General features: G+C 40.6%; 1 protein-coding gene across 6 annotated transcripts in view; it reads left to right on the plus strand.

Annotated features, from left to right (window-relative positions):
- KLF12 (KLF transcription factor 12) overlaps positions 1 to 15,877 on the plus strand; it is a 264,660-nt gene that overhangs the window by 192,521 nt on the left and 56,262 nt on the right. For 5 of the 6 annotated variants that reach the window (XM_048933311.1, XM_048933313.1, XM_048933312.1 and 2 more), the window contains exon 6: positions 7,527 to 7,586. The exons of the other annotated variant lie outside the window; for it this stretch is intronic. In XM_048933311.1, the coding sequence (XP_048789268.1) occupies positions 7,527 to 7,586 (60 nt within the window). The remainder of the gene's footprint in view (positions 1 to 7,526; positions 7,587 to 15,877) is intronic. 6 annotated transcript variants of the gene reach the window in all.

Here is a 15,877-nt window from a genome sequence, read left to right on the forward strand (position 1 = left end):
GTTGGACAGCAGAAGAGTGCTGTGTCTCAGCTGGACCAGGGAACCTCTGAGCAGTACTGGACTGTGCAGTTTGTACTTAAGATTCATGTCTGCTAAGTTAAACTACCTAAAAATTATGCTTGAGTGTTTTGGATTGTCTTGGAGTGGAGATGTGCATACTTGTAGGTCCGCTCATCTCATCATTTGTGACCACCTGCCTTTTGGAGATACCTGACTTCACCAATGGTTATGAGAAAGCCTGCGCAAATGGCTTAGAGAGAACAATTAACCTTAAAAGTGCTGCAGTTATGTGAGGAATCCTGTGCCATGGGACTATCTAAGGCCACGACAAAAGTCTGTGACTTACAAAGAAACTGAGCCAGCACATCTAAACTTTGGGCCTATGCCACTACTACAGGATATGATCTCTTCTTACATGCAGTTTGTATGACTAACTAAAGAAGTGCTGATTTCTTCTGCGCTGTATTTATTCTGCACTTTACAAAGTTATCCACAGATCTATATTAATCTAAAAGGTGTTTTTTGTTGTTTTTTTTTTTTTAATAACTCGATAGGTTGGGCAATCAAACCACAGGATACCATTGCACACATGTACAAAAGCACTGGGATTCTTGGTGTGGAAACCTGCTTGTGCATGTCTCAGAGCCTTTTGCCAAGAAAACAGATTCCCCATCAGCCAGCGATCATTAGGAACAAGTGCCAGGTGGACAGCAACTGTAAATCAAAAGCAGCTTCTACAAAGAAATTACCGTAGCTGCCTGAAGGGATGGTATTCCTTAAATGGTGGTGTGTTAGGAGATGGGAATATTTATTTCCTGAAGAAACCTAGTTTGAAAATAAAAATGGTTCTAACTTGATCTACACAATATCAGTTTCTTCCTGCCCTTTCTTCCTGCCCACCCTCTAAGAGTGAGTTACAAGTGACTGTTGCACAGATCTAAAATCTAGAGCAAGGAAACATTACTATTAGGAAATCTGTCCTCTCTTTTGAATCACTTTGAAGTGCCAGGCATTGAGCTTCACTAGATATTTTACCACATCATTACTAGGACTAATATTATCTTTTTAAGAGGAAGATTTAAATAAAGCGCATAATAAGCTGGAGGAATCAAGGAATCCTGCCTCTGTTAAAGCTCAGAGGAGTTTTATCATTAACTGCATTGCATCTAATGATTAATCTTGAAACCATAACAATGGTCTGGATTGCTAAAAAGAAAGAAAGTGACGCTTAGGGTGTTTGGGGACCAGACTGGTGCAGCAGGACACTTATTTGTAACGTGTGGGTTCATAGATACTTTTCTGTACGTCTTTTTCGTTATCATTATTCATTGCAAACAAACCTTCAAAGATCTTGTTTTCTAGTTTTAGTTCAGTATCTATATTTGATTGTTTCATATAATTGCCTTCTAAAAAAAGGCAACACTGGAACAGGTGCCCAAGGAGGTTGTGGATGCCCCATCCCTGGAGGCATTCAAGGCCAGTCTGGATGTGGCTTTGGGCAGCCTGGTCTGGTGGTTGGCAACCCTGAACATAGCAGAGGAGTTGAAACTAGATGATCATTGTGGCCCTTTTCAACCCATTCTGTGATTCTATGATTAATTTTTGTCCAAGAAATGCCCGTCATTTAAAGGTAGCTTTCAAACTTCTCCATTGTTAGGATTTTACATTGCTAAGCATGTTTACACAAGCGTGCCTTCTAATAAAATGCCTCGAAACAATATAGTACAATTATAATTCATGCAGTGCTTTTTTATCTTTTGAGAGCTTTGCAAATATTAACTAATTAAATTGTCCCCTGTGTGTTCAGATATTATAATTTATCCTCAGGTTAGTGACTTGCTCAAGGCCACATAGCAAAGCAGAGGGTGAGCTGAGATCAGGAGCATCTGCCTTCTAGTCTCATGCTGAATCCACTACTATTGCTCTAGAGTGAAGCTGAAGTCATTAGTGGTTAGAGATGTGAAATGCGTTGTATTGATAGAGGCAGGCATTGTGTAATTGCTTCAAGAGCGTGACACTGAATATGAATTATAAATAACAATATGTGTTACTGCTCTGCAGTTAGCAGTTTATGCACCTATTTGACAGGAATTTCCCCAGTGATTCATTATTCAGCTTTTTCTGTATTTTCTTTCTAAATCAACACCGAAAGTGGAGGCAGAGCTGTGCGTGTGAAGAAGTTTAGAACTGCAGCAAATATTCATCAGTGTGGGTTAGACAGCACAATTCTGCCAGAAGAAGCCTCAGTAAAACTACTTCACTGAACTGCTACCTTGACATACTGATAAGAAAAAGAAAGAGCATTGTCCTCTGCTGTCATTTGAGCCAAAATCACTTCTTTTTCATTATCTAGATCAGATAACTTTTTATCTTTGCTATTTCGTGATCCCGTTCCTGTGATTTTGTGACAGACAAACATGGTGTGCAATTAATTTGTAATAGCAGTGCTGATGTATGGAAAAATGTTTCCTGAGTGTGATCAATACACACAAAAACATGAAAGACGTGTGGATCCCAGGTATATGAACTGCTAGCAAAGAGGGCACTCTTAAGGGGGGAACACTGGTTAGCTGGGCATGATAAAGTGTGTAAGTACAGGAATCTTAAAGAAGAACAATGCTTTTTTTTTTTTCTGCTGTTTTCCTTTTTCACAGTGTCCAGTTTTTCCCCTCTATTAGTCCTGTTTCTCTAAGATTGACTCCACCGCTACCTCATTTCTCACAGCAAATTCTTTTTAGGCTTCAGGTAAGGAGGAGTGAAAGGAGATTCTTGGATAATGGATATGGAAGAAATTTCTTCTGAGACCTTGTGCCTAAGAAGTGTCATTTTTCATGTGCGTGTGGCTGAGGACATGACCATTACTGTTCGGGGCACTTCAAGGGAGGGCTAATCGGAGCTTCATGCCGCTAAGCATATGAAGTTACTGTAGCCAAAATGAACTGTTGGTTGAAATAAGAAGTGAAGCAAACCCACAGCTGAGATAACATCTGATCCTGTGGTGTGTCAGAAGTAGCAGTAGTCACAAATGACAGAGCCGAGGTGGACACGTTCTTTGTTACAACCATGGCAAACAAAAGAGGCATCAAATGTGGAATGAAGTGGCAAAACCACTCTTCCTTAGTCTGTATCTAAACTCAAGCAGAGTGGAGTGGGCTGGCAGGCACTGAGGTCAGAGACTGACCTGAAAAATGCTCATCGTGAGGCTTGTCTACGCAATCTGCTGCATATGGAAACCGCCAATGTTGCAAACAGAGCCTAAAAATGTAATAAACTGGATAGGAATAGGACCTACCAGCAGGCACAAAAAGAAATAGTTGCATTTATTCACTTGTTAAAAGTTAGTAGGAATTTCAATCTTTTCAAAATATTTTTCTCAAGTATTTGCATCAAAGATTCAATGTTTAGCATAGGATTGGGATACTGCAACGTAAACCAGAAAGCTGTCAGGTAAATAGCTTCACACAATAAGTTCACAGGAGGAACTAGAATAATGACTGAATTTACACAAACCTCAATCAAAAAGGTTTCAAAAGCAGAGGAGTAGGATGCTGTTTCTTAGTAATTTGTTTATTAATGATGATTTACTCAGCTGAAGCGGTTGATTCCCTTTGCACTCAGCACTTCCCCTTCCTGACTTGGTATCATCACATCATTTCTGAGTTTCTTAGCCACTATTAAGGTAAAGTCAAACTAAATGTTTTTCCTCTTGCTTGAGAATGTATTTGAATCTTCATAGCTTTACCTACCAAGTAGAGAACACTACCAAGTACAGTTCTGTAATGGGAGCATGCCTGTTAATATACTGTGTGGCATAGAGGTACCACTTGTCCTGTGTGCTTGCAGTATGCATGAAACACTGCATGTACTCAGAACTAGGATGAACCATAACAACACAGGCACTTGAGATGAGATGTGCTTTGTCTGCTTTAAGGGGGCTTGGTGAAGGCGTTGTAAAGTTATAAAATAGGTGTTTGGCTCCAGGGGTGTTTCAGAGCATCTACACAAATGCATCAGCACTCTCTTAACATCATCAGTGAAGTATTAAATGCTCTAGTTCTCTGCTAGGTGTGTGGCTATTGTCATCTCTACTCTCTGTTGAGCTTTTGACTTGTAGCTGTTCATTAAGGCACAGTTTGGAGAAGAAAGGTCTGCAGTGCCATCTTCCCATGGTGGCAGATGAGAGAACAAGCATTTTGTTCAGAGCTGATCTACTTCTACTTGTTTTAAAACCCATTCTCCCCAAGAAGGGATCCATTCATTTCAATACCATGATGACCAGTGGCAGTGGTGGTGAGCGCTCACATCTGGCATACAGGCATAGCAGTTAGCACACTAACTTAGCAAGCCAGATACCTATGTTTGCCAATTAACGAATGCAAAGCTAGGACATGAAAAATATCTAGGAGCGGCTTCACAACATCCTTTTTCTCTCCTTTTTCCTCCTACACTGGTATTTTGGATTGGAAAGTGACTATTACGGATCCTGTTTTATGCTGATTCCATGTTGTCAAGTCTGTTTTAGTCATTTCCAAAGCAAAGAAAAGCTTCAAGCCCCAGAATCAAGAGTTGGGCACTTCTTCAAGGTCAGAGCAGTGGGAGGTGAGTACAAAGCTGCCTATACAGGATGCTTCTCTGCATAGGCAAGCAGTTTAATGCTGGTCTTTGCCCTACCAAACTCCTCCACAATTTTCTGAATGGTATTTTAAGGTACAGTTTACTCTGAAGAATTGACTTGTAATCTCTGTTTGTCCCATTCAGATATTGGTGGAGTGAGTGTATGGTAGTGAGTTGTGTTCACTTGTGAGCCACAGCCGCTTGGCCTTGAGGCCAAACAAAGAGGAACACGAGTGTTAGGTGTCTTTTGGATTGTTGGGAAGATAGATTTTTCTGGTTGTTCTTACCAGAATTTCCCATTGCCAGAAATTCAACATGCACATACTTCTCATCCTCATCAGCAGTAATTTTGTTTACCCTGTTGCTTATGTGTTAAAAATGGAGTGTTATGAGAAGAATTATACAAAATTGAATTATGATTTCTGGGTAATGTATTGCTGTCTGTATTAGCTGTGGGAATAGATATTTTTCCACTAAGACCTGAAGAGAATTGAAAGATTATTATAAATTGACATGGGAGAGAATGGTCAACAATGGTCAGTGGTTCAACATCTTCATCAATGACCTTGATGAGGGGATAGTGGCCACCCTCAGCAAGTTTGCTGATGATATAAAGTTGGGAGGATTGGCTGACACGCCTGAAGGCCGTGCTGCCATTCAGTGAGACCTGGACAGGCTGGAGAGCTGGGCAGTAAGAAACTGGATGAGGTTCAACAAAAGCAAGTGTAGAGTCTTACACCTAGGGAGGAATAATTGCATGCACCAGTACAGGTTGGGGGATGAGCTGCTGGAGAGGAGCTCTGCAGAGAGGGACCTGGGTGTCCTGGTGGACGACAGGTTGGCCATGAGCCAGCAGTGTGCCCTTGTGGCCAAAAAGACCAATGGCATCCTGGGATGCATTAAAAAGAGCGTGGCCAGCAGGTCGAGGGAGGTGATCGTCCCCCTCTACTCTGCCCTGGTAAGGCCTCATCTGGAGTACTGCGTCCAGTTCTGGGCTCCCCAGTACAAAAAAGACAGGGATCTCTTGGAAAGAATCCAGCGGAGGGCCACAAAGATGGTGAAGGGCCTGGAGCATCTCCCCTATGAGGAAAGGCTGAGTGAACTGGGTCTGTTCAGCCTTGAGAAAAGGAGACTGAGAGGGGACCTGATCCAGGTCTATAAATATCTGAGGTGTGGGGGCAGAATGGCGAGGCCGGACTGTTTTCAGTGGTGAGTGGAGACAGGACAAGGGGAAACAGACATAAGCTGCAGCATAGGAAGTTCTGCACAAATGTGCGAAGGAACATCTTTACATTGAGGGTGAGGGAGCACTGGAACAGGCTGCCCAGGGAGGTGGTGGAGTCTCCTTCTCTGGAGATGTTCAAGACCTGCCTGGATGCCTACCTGTGCAACCTGGTGTAGGGAACCTGCTTTGGCAGGGGGGTTGGACTCCATGATTTCCGGAGGTCCCTTCCAACCCCTACAATTCCGTGATTCCGTGATTCTGTGATTCTGTGAATGTGATAGCTTCCAGTTTCCATTTCTCCTGTACATATTCATTTCAGTTGAAGGCTAGTGGAGTGGGAGAGATATTGTCTGGTGACTTTGATTGTGAGTTGGTGCAGTTGTACAGTAAAATCTGTACCTGGTGATTTGATGGGACACATACCTCAGATACGCTTCTGAAGAATGCAGAAAGTCAGGTTGGAAAAAGAGTGGGAAAGAAATGTCACACTGTGATAGAGCTGATTTTGCTATGGAGATTCTTTGCATCATATTGTCTCTTCCGTAGCAGATTTCTGTCGTTATCAGAAATCAATCATTTAAGAAATTGCAAAATCAAACAGTGGAGAAGACAGATATTTACTGTACACTTCAAAATGTGGAAGCATGAGAGGTTCGAAAGATGCAGTGCAAAATCTTGGGGGAAAATAGATTCTTTCTAAACATTGAGATGCCAGATTAGGTCACAGGAAAGGGCATGAAACAAGAGAAGTCACTTTGAAAGTTTCCTTTTCGCTTTCAACAACTAGCATGCCAACCTGGCCATTCTAAGTAATTGCTGTAAAGGATCCAAAATCTTTGCAGTGCACATGCATTCAACTGCTAGTGTGCTAGAACACTTTTTATAGTTTAGGTTATTATTCTGATATTTTAGTTGGCTTCTTGGGTGTTGGCCTCACGGTACATTTGAGATCTAAACTACAGAGGGAAGGACTGAAGGGGGTTATTCATGGACTTGGCTTTATGCTTTATCCCCTAATATTATGAAACTGTTTCAGAAAGGCAGCTGCCTGATGCTTGTTTGGGCACATACAGTAGATCAGGATTTGTAGTAAAAAGGACTGCTCATGTCCAAATCACAGTGTAAGGGCTTACATAGCTATTATGTAGTATATTTGTATTGTTCAATATTCCAGATAGTATTCTACCACATTATCTGTTTTCCTTGGAATCTCAGTTTTAAATAAAGAGCGTTTATGGCTAGTTCTTTTCTGTGATACCTTGGGAATAATGAAGCAGCAGATTTTTAGAGAGGACGCTTGTTCCAGCCTCTATTTCCTCTTCGTGCAATATCTGCCTGCTCTAAATTCTCATTAGTGTTTTCTTCTTGGTCACTTATTGTTTTTTAATGAGAAAACGTGTTTCACCGTGATCTGGAATGACAACCAAATGACACCTGGGCCCTTGAGCCTTAACTCTGCTCCCATGCAAATTAATGGCAGAGCTCTTAATGACTTGCTTAGGTATGAGCTGGGAGCTCTACAGAGCATTTTTAGTTTAAGGAGGAGTTTTAAGTGGGAAAATCCTGAGTCCCTTCCGTGGTGAGGCTCTTTGCTTACTTTGCAGTAAGTGTTCCCCAAGTTTGTCTAAGTTCCCTGCAATTGTTTGGGATAACTTAAAATTCCTAATTGTCTGTGTTCAATTTCCAGAGAGAGCATGTGGGGCTGTGCCAGGTCAGCTGCTAACCCTTTTCGTTTTTTCAACTCCAGGTATGAAGCATTTTATTGTGTATTATATAATGTTCTGTTGTGTTGACAAAAGTCTAGTAGCAGTACTTTTCAACTTTATTTCCCTCTTTATGCCATGGCTGGGGAATATGTGGGGTTGGGCAAGGTCCAAAGTTGATCTTCAGTTTTGGTTTTTATTCTCTGGGGATGGGAGGATGGTGCTGAGCATTGTGGGAAACTGTAGGGGTATTTTTTTCCCTTATCCTAGTAAATAAATAAAAAAAAAACGGTAATAGCAAAAAGGAATCCTACCTCAAGTTTGGTAACGCAGTTGAAAATGTCCAAAATAGCTTACTGAAGCTGAGTAATACCTTGCTTTATAGATGGTCAGTGTGGATCTAGATAACTTAGGTTCTAATGGATCATTGTCAGTTACCACAAAGTAGGTAGACAAGCAGAGCAGTGTAAAGCAGGAGGAGATATTTGCAAACAACCCCTTGTTTGTTTGGGTTTTTGTTGTTTTGCTTGTTTGTTTGTTTGTTTTTGGTTTTTTTGAGGATGCCAATAATCTAAATCTTTACTATGTGATATGTCCAGTAGATACCCTTGTGAAGAGTGCGGAGTTTACAGCCAAATCTAGTGGGAGGTTCCAGCAAGTCTGTAACACTTTTTAACACTACAGAATGTCTCATGTTCACCTTACCTGCACAAATGTGGCGTATATGGCAGAACAAGGATATGAATGCTGATAGGGTTATTGGTTTTGTTGGTTTCATCGCTCTGGCTTTAGTGAGTTCTAAAATAGTGTGCGATGAAATGTCCACTCGTAGTGTGCTTGCTTGTTTGCTTGTCCTTCTCCCTTCCTTTGTTTTATGGGCCTCTGAAAAGATTTCTTTGGGGTTGCATTTATTGTGTAACAAGTGTAAACCCATCAACTCACTGCTTTAGTTACTCTTAATATAAGAGTATGGATCACCTGTCTGTGGACTACCAAAGGAGAAACAACTTCATACATCCACTGTAGGCAAATAAGTTGCTGCAGAAAAGTAATTCTTCACATTTACAAGTATATCTAATCTTCATAAGAAAGTTAAGAAGATGGCATGTTTAAGAGCAATTATGCTTTCAAATTGCTAATGAGTAGTCAAATACAGAAATCGTTCCTCAAATCTACTCATGTCACCAATTTGCAGTTAATTCCATTACAACTTGTATATTTATATTAATAAAATGCAAGATCTTGTTACTCAAACATTTTCAAAGTAGTAGCAGCAACTTCTTTGTGAAGGCCAGTGCAGAGTTCTAAGCTTTTCTGTTAGTTTCTATTTCACAGGAAGATTTACCTTTTTTTTTTTTTTTTTTTTTTTTTGTCCAAGTCTGTTATGTTGTCAATAATTTGCTCAAACAGTTGTGAATTTACACATACCATAACAGAGAACATGATATCCTAATAATAAGTCCCCTGAACAGCGTGCCTAGTTATAAGTAGATGGAGATGGTGTGAAACATCTCATATACCATCTCTGCCGCTGCAAATTTGTTGGCTTGACTGGCATGAGATGAGACTGAAATTCAATATTTTCGTGAGGCAAATAAAGCCATAAACTTGGAAGAGAGATACAGGGACTTCTCTGTCTTTTTTAAATAATGGAGCAAATTGTTTAAGGTCTCATCTGTCAAACCTCATTTAGACCATGTGGACTATCTGCAGAGTGATATGGGAAAAGCGAAGCCAATGAGATGAATATTTAAGTCAGTGTATCACTTGAAATTATGAAATCCTATGGCCCACTTAAAATTTCTTACATTGCTGGGAGTATTTCTCACAGCTGGTCTTGCTTCTTGGAGTATGGAGCTATTACCTTTCAGGAATAAGTAATTGCTTGTCAGAAATGAGCTCTGTTGCAACTAAAGACAGCTATCTGAGGATGTGTTTCATTTGAGTGAAATTTTATGCATCCTTAGCTCTGTTCTTTCTTCATTTCTTCCTATTTAATTACATTTTTTCACCAAATTTCAAAAAGGCTACTTTTTCCACAAAATAACACAATTATGGTATTTTAGTTATGAAAGTACTAAAATATTTGCAAGTACTTTCTTCATGGCAATAGGAGAGGGGAGTGCATCATCAAATCCTGAAATAACATTTTTGTAGGTTGATTTCCACTCTTTATTGTGCTCACCAAATCTGTTTTACTCAGAACTGATCTCTCCCACATTCAGCATCTGCTGACTTCCATGGATGGCTGCAGACTGAGGCTGTTGTTCCAGTTCAGAGATACCAACTGCTCTTTTCCTGTAATTTGCTGAGCATTTTGTCTGTACTTTCTCTCCTGATCTAGAAGTTGCCCGATCCACCATTTCACCATTCACAAAGTGATTCTACATGTGAATCTCAGATATTGGTATGCATAACATGCCTCTTCACCCGTGGTGTCTTGCAGACAGTTCTGATTTTGGTCCTTGCAATTCCCCCCGTTCTACTTTTTAGCACCTCATTCCACAGATTTGGCCAGATGGAAGATGTTTGGCAGCTGGAGGACCCAGATGCCAAATTCTGGAATATAGCTTTCTTGCATTGGCACATGGATTTGTTGCTGGCGTCTTGGCTTGTACCTCAGCTAGCTTCTTGGCTAGCTGTCTAGCTGGCAGCTGCAGCACTGCCTCTGGGGCTATGTTAGGGTCAAGCTGCTATGGAGTTGGATGACTTTCCTGATCTGAATCACCCTGCTTTAGTTTCACCTTAGTTTGCTTTGAGTCTCCACTATTAAAAGACAAACGTTTGTACTGTTGTGTTTTATTGCTGCCATTTGTGAGACTAACTCAAAGTAGATCTCTTTTGTCACCAGTTTAAAAAGAAAATAAACATGGCAAAGTACACAGTTTCTCTTGTTGGGATTCCCATTCAGTCAGTAGCAATTTAAGATCCAGTTTGGTATTTGCAATTCATCTCCCACACCAAATATTAACTACAGAGCACAGAATAAATAAATGTTTAATAATAAACAATAACAATAACAATAATAAAATAAATGTTTGTGTCTAAACTTTGATTGCTTTCAGCCATGAATGAATCTTGCCTCTGTTAAACAGAAAAAAAAAAAATGGCGTATTTGGGAGACAACCTGGATCATTTTTAAGGAAAAAGAATAAAGAATAATGCTGATAATAAATAGAATATAGCTGACAGAAGAAAATGCTTGCTCTTCTCTTTGCCTGATTTGGAATGTCCTCATTACATACTTCAGTTTTACCTTAGATGTTTTTGTTGTCATTTTGTTGTTGGCTTTTTTTTTTGTTTTTTTTTTTTTTAATGAGGTAATGAAAAATTAATGCATCTAGGATAGCCAAAGCATTTGAAGTAATTCCCTAATATATCACTATATCTTTTCCTCCACACAGCTCAATGCATAAACATTGCTTTCAGTGGGAAAAACTTCAAAATCAGGAGGTCACTGAGATTCCAGATACAAGCAGTAAAGTACGGATGAGTCAGACTGAATATGAAATTTTCATTCCTTCTCCTTCTCTCAGCTGCACTGAGAACATGTTGAGCCACACTGGAGGCAGCGGTACCTTTGTTTCACACTGATAGAACTTGTTAATCCTATAGCAAAAAGCACTTGTGCCTAGCTTACATACCAACTTTCTCTTTGTTGTTTATAATTTCTGGAGAATGATTTGACCTTGGAAGTAAAGCACCAGAATTCCTCATTATAGTCATTACAGACTCACACCTCAAGAGGGACCAAAGAAAGAGCAGATCCTCTCTATCTGATTTAATTGTATACTTATCTTTCGTGACTGTCTACAGAACTTAAATGCTTCCATCAGAGTATAGCCTCACATTGGGTAAGTTGTTAGGGACTTCAGAGGGGACTGGCAGGAACTAAGAGCATCTTTTCCACTTACAGAAGATCCTTACAGCCTTTTTTTCTGGATGATAACAGAGCAGAGATAGTTCTTTTGAGAAACCAGCTGGTAGCAGCAACAGCAGTACATCCACCTTTTGCAGAAGTTTGTTAACAGCTTGTCAAATGAGGCCTGAATTTTAGATTCTCAGCTCAAGCACCACAGATACATTTTAATCATTAGGATCTTAAGCACAGGTCTTATCTCCTTTCTTACTGAGTATAGAGCACCCTATAGACAAGAGCACTGGATGGGATGGAAAGTGGGTAAGCAGAGCCTGAATCCTAGCTGAATATAGACAGGACTGTAGCTATGGGCTTAGTTCTCTGTAGCAGCATTAGAACAGAAACAGCCCTGAATAGTGAGACAGAGCTTCCACCATTTCCTGCTTGGAGCTGAATGGGAGTTCTTCACAAAATGCACGCAAAGTTCAGGATGTTGCCTTTGCCTGTAGGTGGAAAAGAGGCACCACCCAGAATAAGTGTGTGCAAACTTTGGATAAGCACCCAGAGAAGCCCCAGTGTAACAGAGAAGGACTCTGTAAGTTCATGCTGGGTACTCCTGTTTCCGGGACAGTGGGTAGGAATGCAGTCATAGACATAGGAATGGTTTTGGAACACCTTCTTCACACATTTCACTTTTAAAACTATTTTCTTCTTTCAAATGAGCAGTCTCAGTTCTTAATGTAGTAGAATGAAAGGTATTGTTCCTTTATCTGGAGGTCTCCTTTTTCCTTGTTTACCTGCTTCTGTCCTTTATCAAAGAATGGAACTGGCTGTCCAAAACTTTGACATCTCAGCCACAATTTCTGCCCTATTAAAGAGATTCTTGTCGTTTTGCATATCTAAATCATTTGGAAATAATATATAAGGTTGAGCAAATTCTCTTTAAAAAAATGACACACACAACAACAAAAAGAACAAAAAAAGCCAACAACGATATGGGGTAATAACCCCATATGCATTCTTGTCAAGTGGAAAAACAATGTATGCTAATCATTTTAAAAAAAGAAAATAGCTGCAAAGATAGTTTTCTCTGCCTTGCACTTCTAGTACAGTCTGTAATCCAACAATTCTTAAAAAAACATTTTAAAAAAACATTTGTGCTGCCAAGACATTGCTGTAAAACAGTGTAAAACAAGTAGAAGTATTTCTCTTAAGGCCAAAGTGACTACAAGGGATAAAAAAGATGACAGAGCAGAAACAAAATTCCATGTTTTGTTTATCGACAACTTTTTTTTTTTTGCTTAGTGGCAGATGCTTGGAGAGAGAACCTGTTTACTTCTATGAAAGGCTTGTATACAGGTTTGCTGAATCCCAAGGTAAAAAGAAGGCACAGATTCCAGCTTGCAAGCTATTCGATGTGTGATGAGCTTAACACATTTGTGGATTTGTATGTTGCATTTTGACGTGATTAAATGTTGTAAGTCTATTGATTTAATGCTGGGGATTAATGATGCTGAATGAAAGAGCATCAAAGAATAAAACGTGTTTACGTGCCTGATTAAAATACCTTAAATAAGAACCGGAGAAACTCTTTTTGGGTAGGAATGAGATAGGAGCAGGACCATTCATGCATTCAGCATTGAAGGGAAGCTGAATTAACTTCTTTGGGCATAAAGAGAAGAATGAAGATGCAATAAGGATTTGCCGTACCTTTCTGAGTGTTTGACTTGTTTTTTTTTGGAACAGGGCATTAAAAAGGTTTCATTATCAGTTGCTTCAGATATCTTTTATCGTGTCAATCCAAGCATGATGTTTAGCTGTGATTAATAGACAATCTTTTAACTTGAGGACTTGTTGGTGATGACATGTTAATAAAGGACAAGACCCAAGGATATTCACTGCAACTATGGACGTGAAATACAGTAAGGATGAGAACAGGAATGTGCTACTTTCAATGGGTGTAATACCTCTACATCTCTTTGCCTTAGCATGTTAACTCGCAACCGTCTCATAGTTATCTTTAAATATTCGTGGTGATACATGGTTTTCATCTACTCTCTGCAAATGTGCTTAATGGTCTAGTTTCGTGGCTCATATCTGGACTTGCAGTTAGGTGTATGACATTTTGTTTGCTGAAATAATGGTAGATGAAGATGGAAAAGACCTGTGTGCTCATTAAATCCTGAAATCATAGTATTGACTCTTACGGCATTTTATTCATTAAAATGTCAGTTTCCACGATGCTTGCCAGAAGGTCAAGGAGAAAATGCATTTCTGCTGTACGATCTGTGGAGAAGGATGCCTTAACAATCAAGTTAGCACGTGAAATACTTGATGCCCTGAGCTAGAGAAAAGTTCAAACAAAGACTAATACAGCTGAATAAATATCTGGCAGGGCCAGTTTGTGCACATGGTTTTTTCTCTGATGATGCTCTGGTCTGAATTAGCATATGTGAGATGAATTCAGCACTATGACACTGTTATGTATTGTTCTAGAAGGGGTAGAATGATTATCCAGGGTTCAGGGCAGCAGAGGGGGGGGGGGTTGACAATGTGAGATTTATTTTCTTCTCCACTTCCATTGCTTACTGTGAGACCTGAAATCTCAGTTACAGAACAAAGTGTCTGAGCAGTAACTGAATTTGTGCAAACCCAAGAGAAGAGTAATGACTGTTCCTTAGAACTTCCTGCCTGTGTGCAGGTGCAGGAATCAAGAGCGCCTGAATAATTCATAATGTGCACATTAGTTCCGGCTTGCTCTCACTACTTAATTTTTTCTTCAGCTTACCTACCTAGTTGCTGATAGAACAGAAATAGAGGGAGCTGGTGAAACTGGAGAGGGAAAAGCTGCTGCAGAGTACGGGCCAAAGCTGCAGAAACAGCTCAGTGCTGTGGGTGTGTTTGAATGGTTGGTGCTTGTTGGGAGGCTGGAATATGCACTATTCATTATTCATGAAAGGTTTCCTTATGAACCAGCGAGCTCTAAGAATCCATTCCATCACTTCTGGAGAAGAGTTTCATTTAAGGAATAAAGTTTTTCCTACTTTTATTGTAACTGTTGCTAAGAATTATTGTTGGGAGAAAAAATAATCTCTTAGAAGGCTGTTTAAAGCCTGTTACACTGTTTGATAGAGTATGCATTTCTTATGTCAAAATGCGTCTGAACTTTGAGGACTGGAGAAATTTCACTCGAAATTTCAGGTGTCAGGATTGTTTCTGCTCGGAGTAAATGTGGTTTCCAAGGATTTGTATTAAGCTAGCAGTATCTGAGTTTTCAGTGTGTAATCAGTAATCAATTTTTGTCAGTCAAGAGGCAAAACTTGGAATTGTTTTTAAGAGTTAGCTTCTTTTTGGTTTCTTGGCTTTTTTGTGTTTGGGAGTATGGAATGGGAGGCAAGTGGCGCATTCTCCTGCTGTGTGATGTTGCAGCTTATGCAAACCCTATCAGTTACAAGATATTGCTGAACACCATTTTTATGGGAGAGGAGAAACCCAGACACAAAGCTGTCAGCGATCTGTGACCCATCTGTGTGTCACTACACAGGACAGAGAGACAGGTTGTTTCTGCTGCCTATCTGAACCTCCATTTGAAATCTCTCCTTCAGGAGATGGAAAGATGTGACCTCCCCAGCAGAAGCAACAGCAAAGTGTTTTTCCACACGGACAGGTGCCTGTGTGGAGGGAGAACTACTCTTCATGTTTTTGCTATGCTGAATGTGGAAAGAGAAAGCAGAAAGACACAGCAAAAAAAAAGAAGAAGAAAAAAGGTGTTTTTTAGCTGCTTTTTTGTGATGTGTTTTTTCTTTCTTTTCTCCGCACATATTCCTCCTCCTTCCATCCCCCCACCTTCTCCCAGCTCCTGCCTGCAGCAGCCAGGTCACGTTGCCATCATCTGTTTTTGTATTTCCCTCATTTGAGCAGCAGGAATACGAGCTGGCTCTCGTTTCTCGCTGATTCTGTCATTTCCGTTAGGCCCCAGCTTGGGCGGGTGCCAGGGCCAACAGGTGATCCTCAGAGCTGCAGAAGCAGCAGGAAGGAGCCCGCACGGAGGAGGCCGCTCACTGGAGGAGCTGTCTGGCCCCGCTCCATCTCGCTGCATAATTCACACCCCCTCTCTCGCCCCCCCCTATACCCAGCAGAAAATCTGTGCGGAGCAGCTCAGCTGCTGCAGCCGTTGTAGGGAAAATGTTAATAAAGTGCGTTGGAAGAACAGCGGCTCTGCAAGGGCAGAGGTGAGCTAAGCTTTGAGGAGAGGCTGCGCCTGGACCTCCCTGCTGGGGAGTGCAGTGCTCGCAGGCTTTCTTATTTATGTGGAGCCAGTTTGGAGTGAGCTACTAATTATATTGAGCTTTTTTTTTTCTAAAAGCAGCAGCTTGTGACGTCATGTGGAAATTATTTGGGCAGGGAAGGAGACTGTAGTTGGGAGGGGCCATCCCCAGGCGGAGAGCTGTGGGTAGAGCTATGGGCAGAGCTCTG

Source organism: Lagopus muta, chromosome 1 (genome assembly GCF_023343835.1).
Source record: "Lagopus muta isolate bLagMut1 chromosome 1, bLagMut1 primary, whole genome shotgun sequence".
Taxonomy (NCBI): Eukaryota; Metazoa; Chordata; class Aves; order Galliformes; family Phasianidae; genus Lagopus; species Lagopus muta.